General features: G+C 41.6%; 2 protein-coding genes across 3 annotated transcripts in view; one reads left to right on the plus strand and one right to left on the minus strand.

Annotated features, from left to right (window-relative positions):
- Positions 1-5,085, minus strand: part of si:dkey-288a3.2 (protein phosphatase 1 regulatory subunit 37) — a 50,184-nt gene extending 45,099 nt beyond the window's left edge. Inside the window, exons 1-2 of the mRNA XM_020657296.2 lie at positions 4,748-5,085; positions 3,091-3,191 (exon numbers count right to left, since the gene is read on the minus strand). Coding sequence (XP_020512952.2) covers positions 3,091-3,191; positions 4,748-4,931 — 285 coding nt within the window. The 5' untranslated portion in view covers positions 4,932-5,085. The remainder of the gene's footprint in view (positions 1-3,090; positions 3,192-4,747) is intronic.
- Positions 5,086-7,070: 1,985 nt separating this feature from the next.
- Positions 7,071-15,059, plus strand: vrk1 (VRK serine/threonine kinase 1). 2 transcript variants are annotated; one of them, XM_020657294.3, is made up of 13 exons: positions 7,071-7,184; positions 8,615-8,774; positions 8,934-8,989; positions 9,628-9,697; positions 10,234-10,321; positions 10,549-10,657; positions 11,336-11,428; positions 12,062-12,194; positions 12,499-12,619; positions 12,710-12,768; positions 13,466-13,635; positions 14,505-14,598; positions 14,723-15,059. In XM_020657294.3, exons 2-13 carry the CDS (start codon positions 8,615-8,617, stop codon positions 14,896-14,898), a joined length of 1,329 nt encoding a protein of 442 aa, XP_020512950.2. In that variant the 5' UTR covers positions 7,071-7,184; the 3' UTR covers positions 14,899-15,059. The 2 variants fall into 2 exon arrangements, with proteins under 2 accessions (XP_020512950.2, XP_029137852.2); XM_029282019.2 differs by lacking the exon at positions 7,071-7,184 and adding an exon at positions 8,480-8,531.
- Positions 15,060-15,388: the final 329 nt, after the last annotated feature.

Consider the following 15,388-nt stretch of genomic DNA (forward strand, 5'->3'; position numbering starts at 1 on the left):
GTGTGTTTTGGGAGAGGGGGCAATAACAATCAGCATGCATTTAATTTAAAAGCTGGAAGTGTGTGTGTGTGTGTGTGTGTGTGTGTGTGTTTGTGCGTGTGTTCTGCAGACTTCCGCAGTGCAACATTAATGCTAATCAAAGGAGCTGAGAAAGCAGCGGTGGTCTGTAGAAACAGATTTTCTCTCTTGTCTGTGTCTCCTCCCTCCCCCCCCCCCCCCACAGAGGTTTATCCAGTAAAATAACAATCGGTGGGAGTAGAATTTAACCCTCTGAATGAGTTGAACGGAGCCGTATTGTGGCCTAGCAGTGGGATAATAAATAATGAAAGGGAAGTTTGTGTAATTGATTCCTCTTCAGTCCACTCGGCTGAATAATCTGCACGGAGACGCGCGCTAAACTGTTCATTAGAAGATCTGCCAACATGCAACTCCTTCTCAGATTATTCTGCAAACATCACGCAGAGAATACAGAGTCAGCGATTCAGTGTGTTTGACTCACAATCCTCTTGTGTTTGCAGGGTCAGGAAATAAAAACAACAACAGCAGCTTTATGTTCTGAGTAAACTGAAATCAATCCGTCAATAAATGACCCGGGTTAACTCTCCTCACACTTATGTCTTACATTTACATGCTCAAAGGAAGGATACATCTTTAAGATTTCTGAAAAAATGACTCATGGTATCTCTGTATTATGTTTTGATGAGGACTGGTTAGCGCTGTGGCCTCACAGTGAAGAGGTTCCTGGTTTGAATCCCCGTCTGACAGGAGCCTCTCTGTGTGGAGTTTGCATGTTCTCCCCGTGCATGTGAGGGTTCTCTCCGGGTTCTCCGGCTTCCTCCCACAGTCCAAAGACATGCTCGTTAGGTTAACTGCTGACTCTAAATTACCTATAGGTGTGAATGTGAGTGTGGCTGGTTGTCTATCTCTACACGCCAGCCCTGTGATTGGCTGGTGAACACCCCAGGATGTAACCCCGCCTCTCACCCAATGACAGCTGGGATCAGCTCCAGCCAACTGCGAACCCAAAATGGGGAAAAGCGGAATGGATAAATTAATAAAAATCTGCTCTCTCTGACCTCACAGAAACGCCTGCGTTAGCCTCTTCCATGTTTTACAACCATTCCACTGTGCAGCGATGAATCTCGATCATCTCCTTTAAGTTTCCCATCACCGAGTCAGAGAGGAGAAAACTCCGAGAGTTTGAGCTCTGCGGCCTCAGACCCCCGCTGGCTCCGACATGTTATTGTTTACCACTCCTATGAAGATGTCACCAACAGCAACACTGTTTTATCCACTTACTACATTTCAAAGGAGTGCAGAGGGGCCCGAGGGTACAATAAAAAAAAAAGAAGCTTTAAATAGTCTTCATCGCTGCTCCTCGGGGGAATCGCCCCGCGCATGAACAGACCTAATTTAATAAATTTGCTCTTTAGGCGTTCGTCTCCTCGTTTTGCATCGTCTTATTACTGATTCATTCACACGCAGCCCTTTTGGTCTAAATATTGCCCCTCTTAGCTAATGCTTAACCATACATATTTTACTCTTCAGGAGGACCACCTACATTCAGCCTGCACTGTAACTGCCTTCATTAGCACCTCAGAGATAATACAGCGGCTGTATGCTTAATGTAAGCACTGCTAACACTCTAATTTTCCACAAATAATTCCCCTTGATCTCCACTCCAATTTATGCAGGGGGGGTGCTTTAAAGCAGCGTGCTTTAACATGGCTGGCCCGAGTAAAGTAAGTATGTACATAAAATGAATTATAAATGGCACGCAGTGTGTTTCAAGTGCAGCGCAGAGAGAATAAATGAGTTTAGTTTATTAGAGAGGCAGAGAATGTGTGTGTGTGTGTGTGTGTGTGTGTGTGTGTGTGTGTGTGTGTGTGTGTTGACTGTGTGTGTGTGTGTGAGTGTGAGTGTGTGTGTGCACGTACTGTACATATATGGGAGCAAGTTTAAAGACCAATTTAATATCAGAACTATGTAGAGCATGAGGTCTGAAATCACAGATATATTTTTGCTTTCATTTGATTAACTTAATCAAAAAGGCTGATGACCTGATTGTCTGAGGGTGTTGCTTTAGAGGCTTTGGGCCAGTGAGCTTGAAAGGTCGTGTTAGTGTGTATGTGTGTATGTGTGTGTGTGTGTGTGTGTGTGTGTGTGTGTGTGTGTGTGTGTGTGTGTGTGTGTGTATGTGTGTGTGTGTGTGTGCGTATGTGTGTGTGCGTTCACGCTGAGTTGAGCCCCGTAGTTAACCTGCTCTTTGTCTCATGTGTGAGACGCTGTTAGAGTAGATAGAGTCTGATGGAACCAAATGATTTAAATGATCTCAGGGACTTTACTGAGTGTGTACACTGTGTGTGTGTGTGTGTGTGTGTGTGTGTGTGTGTGTGTGTGTGTGTGTGTGTGTGTGTGTGTGTGTGTGTGTGTGTGTGTATGTGTGTGTGTGTGTGTGTGTGTGTGTGTGTGTGTGTGTGTGTGTGTGTGTGTGTGTGTGTGTGTGTGTACAGAGAGAGTGCTTGTACTTGTGTGTCTCTGCTCCATGGATCTGCCTTCATGTTATTGAAATCTCCAGTTTTCAGTGTGACGAGCTCTGACAGAGTGTCAGGTGTGACTTGTATCAGGTTAAATTGTAGTTATTGATCCTTTTCTGCAGTGCCGTATAATAACTACATGTTCAGTTATTTTACGGGCAGAGTTGCTGATGTTGCATTAAAAAAAACAAACACGGTTACACACACTTCTTTAAACGCAATATTTCTCCGTGCAGGTTTTTTTATATCAGGTTTGAGTTTAGATCGTACTCGAGGATCTGTTTTTACTGTTTGAATTCAAACGCTCATGTTCAGCAGAATCAAACTACACGAGAACGGAGATTTTGGTGCATTACCAGAAAAAAAATCCCAGAAGATTCTCAGGAAAAGTCTGAGTTTTTGCATTTTTCAATTCAGGGAACTCGTGAAAGTCTCTCTGATCACACAACACAGAAAGTCAAACTTTAAACCGTCAATCCAACACAAACACATAAACCTCATTCTGTATGACTGCAGCACTTTAAGCTCTGATATGTTAGGTGTGTGTGTGTACCTGTAGCTGCTGAAGGACGCACTCTTTGGGCTCCACCTGATGTCTGCTGCAGCTCTGCTCATACGCCGACATCACCTCCGCCAAGGTGACACAGCTGTCACCTGAGACAAAAGAGAAAGGAAGAAAGAGACACAAGGTGAGGTGTGGAGACGAGTTGTTTTTGTTTTAGAAAGAGGCAGGCTGACAATGAAATATTAGGAAATATAGGAAATGTTTGCAGAGTTTGTGACTAAAGATTAGCTCTCCTCTATCCAGTGTGTCCTATTATGTATTTTTCCCAAATTTCTACAAACCTTTGAAATAAGAGCATTTTGAAGGAAACATTCTTGGTACGTTCAAACTGACGGGGAGTAAGTATTTGAAATGTTTCTATATTAAAGACAGTAATAGTTCGGGTCCGGTCTCTCTGATAACACAGATTTTGTGTGAAACCAGAATACTGAGGTTCATGTAGTCCTGCATATGAAAATATAAATAAACTGTGCATACTAGAATTCAAGGAGCAATATGTAACTTGAAACCGTTCTGTGTTCTAACCTCTCTCCATTTTTCAAAAGCATCTCCAATATTGATCCTAGTTTGAGCACGTTTCTGCTCGTGGAGCTTATTAGAAACATGCAGAGGCTTTTTAGGTCCGGTAGCAAGTTCAGTTAGCATCAAAAGTCAGGGTTCCTACATGATGAAACTTATGATACTTAACATGACACAATTCTTACAAACATCCTAATCTCCAGAGGCGTGACTACGAAGAGGATTAAAACATATCTTTTGGTGTGGCTTCACTAACACTGACATCAGAGGTCTCGCTAAGCGGTCACATTAAGCTGGTTGTCACCCTAAACCCAGAGTCTCTACGAGTTCACATAAAGGGGGCGGTGTTAACAGCACCCGACCAATTATACAGGTGAATCGTCATGTCACCAACTCAACACAAACTATTCTGATATTTAAAACATGAAGACGTTAAAGACATACTCATGACTAAAATCACACTGCTGCAACAACAGATGCAGGAAGAACTCGCACCAAAAAAACAAACACTTTGAGTGTGCAAATGAAGGTTTACAAAATCATTTGAAAGGATGAACTTGCAACATTTTGATCCAGTAGGTGTCGCCCTTGAGCACCAGCATGAAAACAAAACGAACTGCTGTTAGGCCACGCCTCCTCCATACTGAAGCCTCCGCTCTCCCCCAGAGACACACCTCCAACCTCTCTCCACTCAGGTTCAAACTAAGGAGTCAAGTGCAAGCAGCGGACAAAATGTTCCTTTGCTAGAGCCGCAATTACCCGTGACCTGCATTGTTGTGTTAGCATGCTAATGTTAGCGCTCTTTAGTTAGCTCGTAGCTTCACATTGCATGTACATTAACACAGAATGACCGTGATCTAAAAATTCTTGATAACATCCAAATAATCAGTGAGTATGTTCTTCTTCTTCTCTCTAGTCCTTCACTAAAACATCTTTCATACACAAGGGGAGGAGCTGGTCGTCCCGTCCATGTAAACACGACTCTGACAACAACACAGCCAGCAGGACTCGAGCTTCTCACTCATTGTAGACAGTCATGACTCAGAGACACATTTACACAGGATAGTCTGATATATTCATGTGTCAAATGTCGCACATTCTTCCTTTAACACAAACAGCAGCTCACCCTTCCTGTCGTTGTCTCTGTGCTCAGAGAATCCTGACACGATGAGTTCATCAGGAGGGAACGACACATGTTTCTCTGCTTTACTCCCCTTCTCCTTCTTCATCTTCTTCTTCTGATGCTGCTTCTTGTTGTTGGTCTCTTCTCCTTCATCACTCTGCTCCTCATCGTCGCTGCAGCCGGTCATCCCTCAGTGGCGTTCAGTTCTCTCTGGAGGCAAGAAACCCTATGACGTGTCAACAATAATCGATCACCTCCAGGACCTCTGACATAAACAGCGATATGGATGTAGAGAGAAATATGTAGAGAGCTGATGTTCACACAGAAACACCATCAGCTGCTCCCTGCGATCACCTGGACATGCACTAAAGAAACAATATCTTATTCATGAGCCGAACACCGGGCTGCAAGTGAAACTCAATATGTTTGTATCAGATGACTCATTCAAAGCAGGCGCTGCACATTTACATTCCTATTCAGATTCAACGTTCACACAGACATTCAGGAGAATATGAAGTGGTTAGATAGCTGTGCTGATAGCTGTGCTGCTTCCTTTAAAATGATGCAGGACAGACACAGAAACACAATAAGGGCCCTGAGAAAGAAAGACAAATGAGACAATACCTGCCACACCCACCAAGACACTTACTTTATGATGGTTTGGTTTCTTTCTTGTGTCGTATTTCAGGAGAACGATTTGGCTGTCTCTCCATTAAGACTTTTTGGTTCTTTCAGTGACATGAATAAAAAGCCCTATGCACCCTGATACCTGTTGCAAAGTTGTTGATTGTTCCCCTCAGGTTTGCATCAGGGACTTTTTTTTGTCAGAATCACAGAGTTCTGAGGACGTGGAGCTGCATCCTGATTAATTTCACTCTATTTCTCCTTTTTTTTTTATCAGCTGTTGACACAACCCGAGGCTATAATCACATTTATCACAAACTGTTGAAGCATGAAGGACAAATCATCAACAAAAACATGTAAGCAGTGTTAGATTCACGCAGAGTGGACTCTTAAAAAGTGAAGAGGCCTAACTGTCGTCACATTTTTTATGATTTTAAGGCATAAACAGAGTCATATTTTATTCACATTGTTTAGTGTAAAGTCAATAATCAACATATAGAAACATTTAAGAATTAAACTTCCACAGAACACAGTTTCACATTGATAGTCAACATGATTTGCTGTACTCACAGAAAGAAGAAATCATGTTTTGCTCACATTTACCTCATCATAGACTGTCCTCAGACTCTTTTCTTGTACATCATTCCCCACTCTCTCTCTCTCTCTCTTCCCTGGTTTCTGACTCTATCCACTGTCCTATAAAAAATAAAGGCATTAAAAGCCCAAAATGTATATTAAAAAAGTGTTTTCAGGCTTCTTTCACTGGAAGAGATACGATTTCAATGCGTCGAAAAACGTGATATTTTATAATCCTATTTAAATAAAAATATTGGTTTTTAATACTTTTATTTTGTCAAACTCAAGTCAAGTTGACTTATAGCCTGTAGCATCATGACAAAGAAAAAAACAACAACATTAAAATAGAAAACCTCACCCACAGTCGTTACAGTTCAACATATCACCAATTTGTTTTTGAGAATTGTGTTGGGTCTGTCAATTAAAGTGAACGAATACTAAAAGTAATCAGCTCAGCACGCTTAAAGAAAACCCTGGCTCCCACAAAGTCTCACTGTCTCACCGGACACAGACTCACCTGCTGGTCTCGACTAATCGCAACAGATTCTGTTTAACAATCCACCGCAGAACGTCTTCCCGAGGATTCAGGGACATTACATTAAAATGAAAAATAATTTAAATATAATAAGCAAAAAATGGCTGAACTATAACAATGCTGGTTTAAAATCAAAAAGTAAAAGTTACTGTGTATTATGACATTTAGCAAAGCATATTAATTAATTTAAAAAAAAACAAAAAACAATAGGCTATAAATAGATAAGAAGCATTGTAAGCTACCAAAGTTACATTTTGAACAAACTATAAATTATGAAAACAACTATTCCAAATGGGGATATGAATATCTGTTCAGAATTACAGGTGAGATATTTCTGCAAGGTTAAAAAAGTACATTGCTGTCCTTAAAGACTCTACCTTAGCACGGATATGATGGTTAATTTAGGTTCAACTGTTGCCTTGGAGATGTGTTTTATTACACAGAGCAGGGTGAATAAAATAAGACGATTTCAAAGTTCTCTACTTTGTATCTTTGAGTTTTATGAGGAGTTCTTACTTCCTGTTCAATAAACCCATTCAAAACATTGCATTCATACGTCACCGGTTCAATCGTGACGCAGCTATGAAACGACCAATAGAATAGCGCCGTGTGATGACGTCACTTCCTGACCGGTAGTTTTGCGGGAAGTTTGGTCCTCTCACAGTTCAACGGAGAAGTCAACAATAACCCACAAAGTCACATAAGGTATGTACACAAAAGTATGTTATCGTATCACACATGTAAGCAGCAGTTTGAGGGGAGAAGTAGTTTAGTTTTCATGATGGAGTTTTTTGTTATCAAACGTCGTCACGGAGCAGCTAACGATGCTAACAGCGCGGTTAGCATGACAGCTAATGGATGTTTATGGAAACTGAAAGTGTCTTCAAATAGCATGGCTTATGTCGCATTAATCCACCTGCTCTGCCTGTCCACACTCTTTGATTATAAGAGAGATGAGACATGATGAGGTTACGACACAGTTACTACAGCTGTGTGTAGCGAACACAGAAACTACAGGTTAGCTAACTTTACCAGTAAACAAGATGTTCATATCTGTGAAATATAAAACATTAATAACACGTTAATAATCACCGTTTGTAAGACGTACTTATAGTCTACGTTTTAGCACTATCTATTTCCGGTTATAAGTTATAATAAAACCTCTGTGATTAAGTCAAAGACGATGATTACTGAGAAGAGAAACTTCTTAAATTAAACTTTAGTAATATTCTGCAAAATAAATGACTGTGATGAGGGTTTAGGGTAACCTTGTATTTCCTTGTATGTGTTTGTTTTGCTGTCAGACTGACCCTTATATTCACACGTCTGTTATGATTGGAAAAACACCAATAAAAAATATATATATATGTATCGTACAGATATGTTGGCATCTGTTCAAGTTAGACAGTGTTTGAGTTTGCTGTCATCACAAACACACACACACACACACACACACGCACACACACACACACACACATGGAGAAGTAATGAGAACAGGAGGCGTGACACATTTCTCCATAAACTTTTAGCTTATTAAAAAGTTACTTGTTGCACTTTAACCATTTTGAGCAACATTCAAAGTTGCTCAAAAGTTGCCCAGTGATTGTAACTTCTGATTAAACAAAATCTCACCGTGATTCACTTACGCCCTTAAAGTAAACAATCAGTAGTCTAGTATGTGGCCACGGCATTTATGAGCTGATCCAGAAACACACTCTTTTCAAACCCGCGTCTGCATTTAGCGTCACGGTATATGATGGCAGCAGAGTCTCCTGCACGTCTACATTTTACATGCAGGGGAAACACAAACTCTCAACGGTCAGTTCTGTTACCACTAAGGGTGACATTAGACAAGAAAGCTGGCTGTTCTTGTGTTCATCAAACAACAGAAGAATGGCAGCATGACGTACTTCAGGCCACATGGTTGGTATCGCACATCCTGCAGTGTGACCGTACATGTTCATGTCGTATTTGCATTGTTAAAACAACATATTTTTCAGCCCTAGTCGGGTGCCTGGGTCTTCTATTTTTGTTGCCATGGTATCGAAACAGGTATCGATATATCATTTGATTGTTACTAGTATCATATCACAGTTTAAATACTGCTATCCTGACAACACTACTGGATGTTCTAGATGCCTCCTAAAGCCAAGCCTGCAGGGAAAGGCAGAGCTCCGGCTAAGAGGAAGCTGGCAGAAGAGTTCCCCCCCGGAGAGGTCCTCACTGACACGGGGAAGAAGTCCTGGAAGCTGGGGGCTCCTATCGGCCAGGGAGGCTTTGGGCTCATATACTTGGGTAATTCTGATGACCTTCTTCACATGTTAGTTTCTGAAAAAACGATAGTGTGACTGCACTTTTGTGAAGTTATATTTTTAAAGCCAAATGTGTGTTCACTTCTGTTGGTCACATGATAGTCAAATCTGTTGTAGTAAAATGATTCCTGTGTTTCCCCAGCGGAGGAGAACTCTGCCAAATCTGTGGGTGTGGACGCTCGATACGTTATCAAAGTGGTAAGACTGAATAAATTCAAAACATCGACTATTAAAACTATTAAAAAATGTGTGAAGTTCCCTAATAAGAACTAAACCACATTTTCAATGCTTTCTCTTTAGTTTATAAAAGTTGTCAAATTTGTTTAGCACATGTAGTTTGCTAATTTAGTTTGTTAACTACTGTGTGGTAAGCACCTTGCTTAACAAGGTGTCAGATTGTGCTTTTTTAGACTGAGTTAAAACCAATTGTCTCCTTTACTGTAAAGATTATAGACTTCTTCTTTTCAGAGGAGGTCAGAGGATCTGCTGCAGAACACAGAGCAAGACACACAAGATATAAAACCACAGATTGTGGCTATAGCCACAGAACAAAACCTGTAATTGGTAAGAGATAGAACACATTTTTAGATAGATAGATATTCATTCTATCTGAAGAGCAGCTGTATCAGTGACCATATCAAGTGACGTAAGGGTTATATGAAAATTACACACCGAGCTGATGAGTTAACAACTTTTTGTGTCCTATTACTCTGTTGTGTCCAGAAGGGGCGGTTAGTGTTTAATTTGATCTTCATAGTTTCACCTGAATCAACAACGTCCATATTTTTAACATTGTTTAAATCCACACAGTTATTCATTCGTTGTTTTGTCCGCAGGAGCCCAGCGAAAACGGTCCTCTGTTCTCTGAGCTCAAGTTTTACATGCGAGCTGCTAAACCTGATCTGAGTAAGTTAGCTACACGTGCACACACACACACACACACGGCCTCACCATCATAAAACAGTTTCTCACCATCAGTGTAAACAAATAAAAGAAAGAGAACTTTCTTAATTAAAAAGACAGTCCTTGTATCTGAAGCATGGGGGGGGCCTGCAGAGGGGGAAGGGGGAGGAGGGCTGTTTGTTGGCCCCGGGCCACAGCTTTGCATTTTATATAATAACACTCCAAATGTCAATCTCCCCTGACAATTAACTGTTATATTACTAAGGAACCAAAGGCTCATATTTTATTCATGCTGGAATCTCACGTTGTTGGTAAATATTTGTCCCAGCAGCAGATTAGCTTGTGCCCCCCCCCCCCCCCTGAGCCCCCCCCTTCCCTCCTCTTATTACTTTGAGCATCACAGCCATCAGACATGTATACCTGCCTTTGGGATACACATTTTGCATTTCACAGATTTAGACTCATAATTTAAAGATACTGTGGACAGGAAAAGTTCCTCTGACAGTCCTGACGAGTTTCCTGTTTCTGTTTCTCTGCAGTTCAGAGCTGGATGAAGACTCACAAACTCAAGTGTCTGGGGGTCCCGAGGTACTGGGGCTCAGGTCTGCACGAGAGAGGGGGGAAAAGGTAAGACTAGAACCAGTCAGAAAAGGTCGACTTTGACATTGATACATGTAGAGACTTGTCCTACTTTACTCTCTTTTTGCTGTTTGGGAAAATTAATTTTACTTTCTGTTTCATAAACTTCCCACAACAGACAAAACTGAAACCATCTAGATACTTTTTCTAATATCAATGAGGATTCATGACCCCCAGTGTGACACAGTAGAGGAATGTCTTCTTTGAACCTGCAGGTACAGGTTCATGGTCATCGACAGGCTCGGCACAGATCTACAGAAGAAGTTTGAAGAAAGTGGAAAAAGGTTCCCCAGAAAACTGGTGCTGCAGCTCGGCCTTCGACTGGTCAGTTTATTCATCAACAAATGGTTTTATTTTAGTGGAATAATGCATGTCGTTTTAAGGGAAATATTGCAGACTGAGCATGCATTTCTTACTTCCACAATCTTTAACAGTCATGCTTTGTTGTTAGCCTCTCAACTGATTGCAGGGTGACGAGGTCACTCCTGATCATCAGATCTGATCAAGGGTCCATCTGATTACTGGACCCTTACTCATTAATCATGAAGGATGGTCATCAGTGACAACGAGAGATGCTTTATTTTTAGGAGCCAGGGTAGCTCAGCCCAAAAGAATAATGCCTGCGTCAGTACCAGAACCAGAGAGATTTTATATATTTTATTGTGCAGATTTAATCTGCCATGAAACATGAAGCAGAAGCTGGAACACAGTTCCAGCCTCCAAAACTTAAAGGGGCGTAAATATCCCGCCTATAACTGACAATCTGTGAGCGCCAACTAAATTTGTTTTTTATAATTATAATTCTTATTAGAATTTAAGTAAGCCACTCCAAAAAAAAGAATAATGATTTGTTGGTTGTCCAATCCCTTCTTTTGTTGACGTTTGTTTTATTATTTCCACTCAGCTGATTTCTGGTTCAGAAGCATCTATGCAGCGGGTTCTGTGTGGATTGACTCTTTGGTTTTTCAACGTGAATATTTGCATCTGTGTTTTCTTGTTTAGCTGGACACTCTGGAGTACATCCATGAACATGAGTATGTGCACGCTGACATTAAGGCATCAAACCTCATGCTGAGCCACAGTGATCCCAACCAGGTCAGTGCCAGTTGAAACATCACACGACTAAAGTCGCCATGTTGAATTTTGGAACGTTAAAGAGAAACAAATCTCCCTCTCTTCTTCCTTTGATGCTCTAAAAATAAAAGGTGCTGCTCTGACCTCAGATCTGCTCCTGAGAGCGCGAGATGATGGCATTTTGTTTTTTCATCAGAACACACTCGTGCTGCTTCATTAGATTCAATTAAGGCTTTGGAGAGGAGGAGAGTGTGTGTGTGTTTAGTGTGTTTATATGTGTGTTTCAAACAGGGAGAGATTAGATGGCAACAGCTAAGAGCTTTCTGCAGCAAACAGGGCAGGGGCAAATATTTAATTTGAAGATTAATAATGTATCATTGGTGCTGTTATTAAAGAGCTATTTATAAATGACAATTTAGAAATGGGCCCCTCAGGGGTTTAATGCTAGGTAAGGTTGTTTTGTTATTTAGGAGCTAAATAATTTAAATAATTCCCCCTGGAGTTGTTTGGATGTAGCTTTGGTTTTATTACACCGTGTTTCTTTATTAACACGAATAACTTACTGTGCCTGATCGTTTCTTTACTAAAGTTGTTTAATCAGTTTGAACGTTTAACTCACGGAAACTTAAAGTATGTGTTCTTTTTTAACTGTAGGTGTATTTAGTCGATTACGGGCTGGCGTACAGGTTCGCCCCTGACAACGTCCCAAAAGAGTACAAAGAAGACCCAAAGAGGTGTCACGACGGCACCATCGAGTTCACGAGCATCGACGCCCACAAAGGAGCTTGTACGTACACACACTGATCAAACTGCAGACTGCCACTTATTTATTTAAAGAGGACATATGATCCCCCTTCTCCACCTTTTCAAACAGTCCCCCTGTGGTCTAAATGAAACATCTGTGTTGTGCTTTGGTCAAAATATAACATGAATCAAGCACCAGTGGAGGTTTGTGACCCTGTATGAACCAGCTCTCTCAGAACGCTCCGTTTTGATGTGTGTGTCTCTTTAAATGCAATGAGGATGTGTAAGCGATGAATACTGAGAGGTTGTGTTTTCTGCTGCAGCTGATTGTGTGTTTCTGTCTCCAGCTCCTTGCAGGCGCAGTGACCTGGAGATCCTGAGTTACTGCATGGTTCAGTGGCTGTGTGGACGTCTGCCCTGGGAGGACAAGCTGGGCGACCCGCTCTACGTCAGAGACTCTAAGCTCAGGTGAGAGACGCGTACCTGCTTTCACTGCTCACTATTCAATCAGTGAAGACGTAACCAGGCAGGAAAATCACTTCTTCTTTTCGCACACAGGAGCAGAGACAACATCTCTGAATTCATGACCAAGTGTTTCTCCTCTCAAGACAAGCCAGGTGAGTAAGAGACGCATACAAATAAGCGGCAACTTGACGGGTTTCAGGTCATGTCCCTGACACGGCATGTCCTGCCAAGTCACTTTTTTACATTCTGGCATTACAACTGCAATGGTTAAACGACAGCGCGGCCTAATTCACATCGATTTAACCCAGGTTTCTGAGGTCCTCATTAGAATAGAAGTCCACTGACACACTCTGCAGACTGTAAACTGTGACGTGTTGTTCGAGTTGTTACATCTTTGACCTGCAGGCAGAGTTTCAGTTCATTTAGTGAAGATGAAAACACAAAGAGTCACACGTGCTTCCCTCTGCTCCTCTGAACAAACCAAACTGTTGTTTACAACTCCATCTGTGTGTGTGTGTGTGTTTGTTTGTGGGAGTGTGTCATGTCTGAGGACGGTCAGTGCCGATAGAATAAAACAGGACGCTGTAACCAGAGAGGACATAATCTCCCCTCAGACAGACTCCTTAATCATCCTTAATCAAAGCCTCCAGATCACAGAGTGTGAACACGATGACTTAACACATGACAATACTAACTCAGTGGAAAAGGAAATACAACTCAACATTAGATGAACTGTAGCTGTAAGCAGATAAACACTCACTGGTCTTCTTTTTCCGCATTCAGTGACACGTGTGAGAGAGCTAGCCACTGATTTTTCTGTTCGTAAAGAGATGCTGTGTTGTGTTGCAGATGAGATCCAGAGGTTCATAGAGGAGGTGAAATCTGTGGGATATCTGGACAAACCAGCGTACGAGAAGCTCCGCTCCATCCTGCAGGCCGGACTGAAAACAATCCAGGCTAAAGATGACGGAAAGCTGCAGTTCACTGCCGACAATGGAGCTGTACCTCCTCCTGCAAAGGTCAGCCCACACACCCACACACACACACGCATGGGAATTTGTTGTGAATGCGCTTGATGTGTCGGCGCTCTCTTGGTTCTGCTGCGTCTTAATTTATATGTTAGGTGCTCAAAGACCCCCTCACCTGTTGGTGACATCTATTACACAGCAAGTAGTTTACTCCTCTGTTCACTATTTTGTTCAGGTGTGGTTAAAGAGAAGTGAATCTGAGCAGTGTCATCAGCCTTTATTTCCAGTCTTTCAGTAAGACTCTGTTACCCATAGTGTTTAAAACCCCTAACCCAGAAACAGAAGACTGGACATATCTTTGAGTTTCTCTTAAAAGAGAAATAATTTAAATGTCTTTTAACTGGACAAGAAATTAATTTAAAAAATCCAGAACCCGCTGCCCATCTTCCAGTTGTCTCTTTGGCTCATCTTCTCAGATCTTTCTTTTTCTATCTGTATGTCTCTTTTTTTTTTTTTTAAACTGATTTTCTCTCTCACCCGCTATCTCTCTCGTGCTCTCTCGCCCTCTGTGCATATGGAAAAAGCCATTGGGGACGTGGCGCTGCCAGCCGAAGGGTTAGCGGGCCCCGGGGCTGGTTATTGTATGTAATTATCCCGACAATCTGTTCACCTCAGCGGGCGCCGTGTGGTGATCATGAGGTAGACATTTTCGCAGTGGAGAGAAAAAAAAAAGGCTTTATCGATGCTCAGAAAGGAGGAGGATGGACAAAGGAGGTGATTTTTTGTTATTAAGGCCTGACCTCATGACATGAAATGGGAGCTTTGACTTCAGGAGAATAGGCAGACACACAAGCGTACGTGTTGAAACCACGCTTCAGTTCTAATCGACAGATCTGTTTTTTCTTCTCTTCTTTTTTCAGAAAACCACCAAGAGAAAGAAAGTCCCAGAAGAAGCCGACGAGAGCGAGACTGATGGAAGTCCCATCAAGAAGAAGAGAGCAACAAAGAAAAAAGGTTTGATTTCTTTCTTTTTTTTTACTCTCATAAGACAAAACAGAGGCCATTTTGTTCATTCACAATTACAGAACTTATAGAAGGATTTACGGTCGTTTTGAACTGTTGTGAATTTCTCTTGCAGAAAAAAACGTTGTGAAGAAAAGTCCCAAGAAAAGTCCCACAAAAACTCCCAAAACAAAGAGGGTCCCCAGCACCCAAAACAGGCTGACCCTAAATAAGATTGGGGTGGAGATGGGGACCCAGACGTCACCCGGACTCGCCCTGAGGACGAGGAGACCCAAAAAGACTAGCTCATAAAGATCAGCCTGTTTTCTGCACTCCTCCTCTGTATGTTCTCTTTCTTTAAAAATAAACTTTTATATGTTTTCTTTTTCTGTTATACACTGAGAGATGTTCACGTTTTATGTATGAAATGAGTTCAAAACCACATTTATTGTAATAAAGAGGAAATGAAATACTTTGTGCCTTTTTGTTTTTATTAAAAGGTTTCCCAATCAGACAGAAAGAACACTAGACGTGTGAACATGACGCGGGTACATGACACAAGTTCGTTATTTAATGGGTTGTTAGTAGGGATGCAAAGATTGATCGTAAAATCGTGATAAATCGACTCAAAGGTGTCAAGATTCACATCGGTACAATGAAAAATGAATCTCAATGTGGTGAGCGTCAGCAGCTACAGAGTAAGATTTCGAAATTCAGAACGCACCACCGTCTTTTAAATCAGAGGTGTGGAAGCATTTTGGATTCCTCAAGACAGAAAATGAAAGAGGTGAGAAGATAACAG

Source organism: Labrus bergylta, chromosome 18 (genome assembly GCF_963930695.1).
Source record: "Labrus bergylta chromosome 18, fLabBer1.1, whole genome shotgun sequence".
Classification (NCBI taxonomy): Eukaryota; Metazoa; Chordata; class Actinopteri; order Labriformes; family Labridae; genus Labrus; species Labrus bergylta.

Bases quoted from the DNA above. Each gene is read 5' to 3' on its own strand.
- vrk1 (XM_029282019.2), top strand. The intron at 10,658-11,335 runs GTCAGTTTATTC...TTTCTTGTTTAG, and splicing joins TGCAGCTCGGCCTTCGACTG to CTGGACACTCTGGAGTACAT. The intron at 13,636-14,504 runs GTCAGCCCACAC...TTCTTTTTTCAG, and splicing joins CTGTACCTCCTCCTGCAAAG to AAAACCACCAAGAGAAAGAA.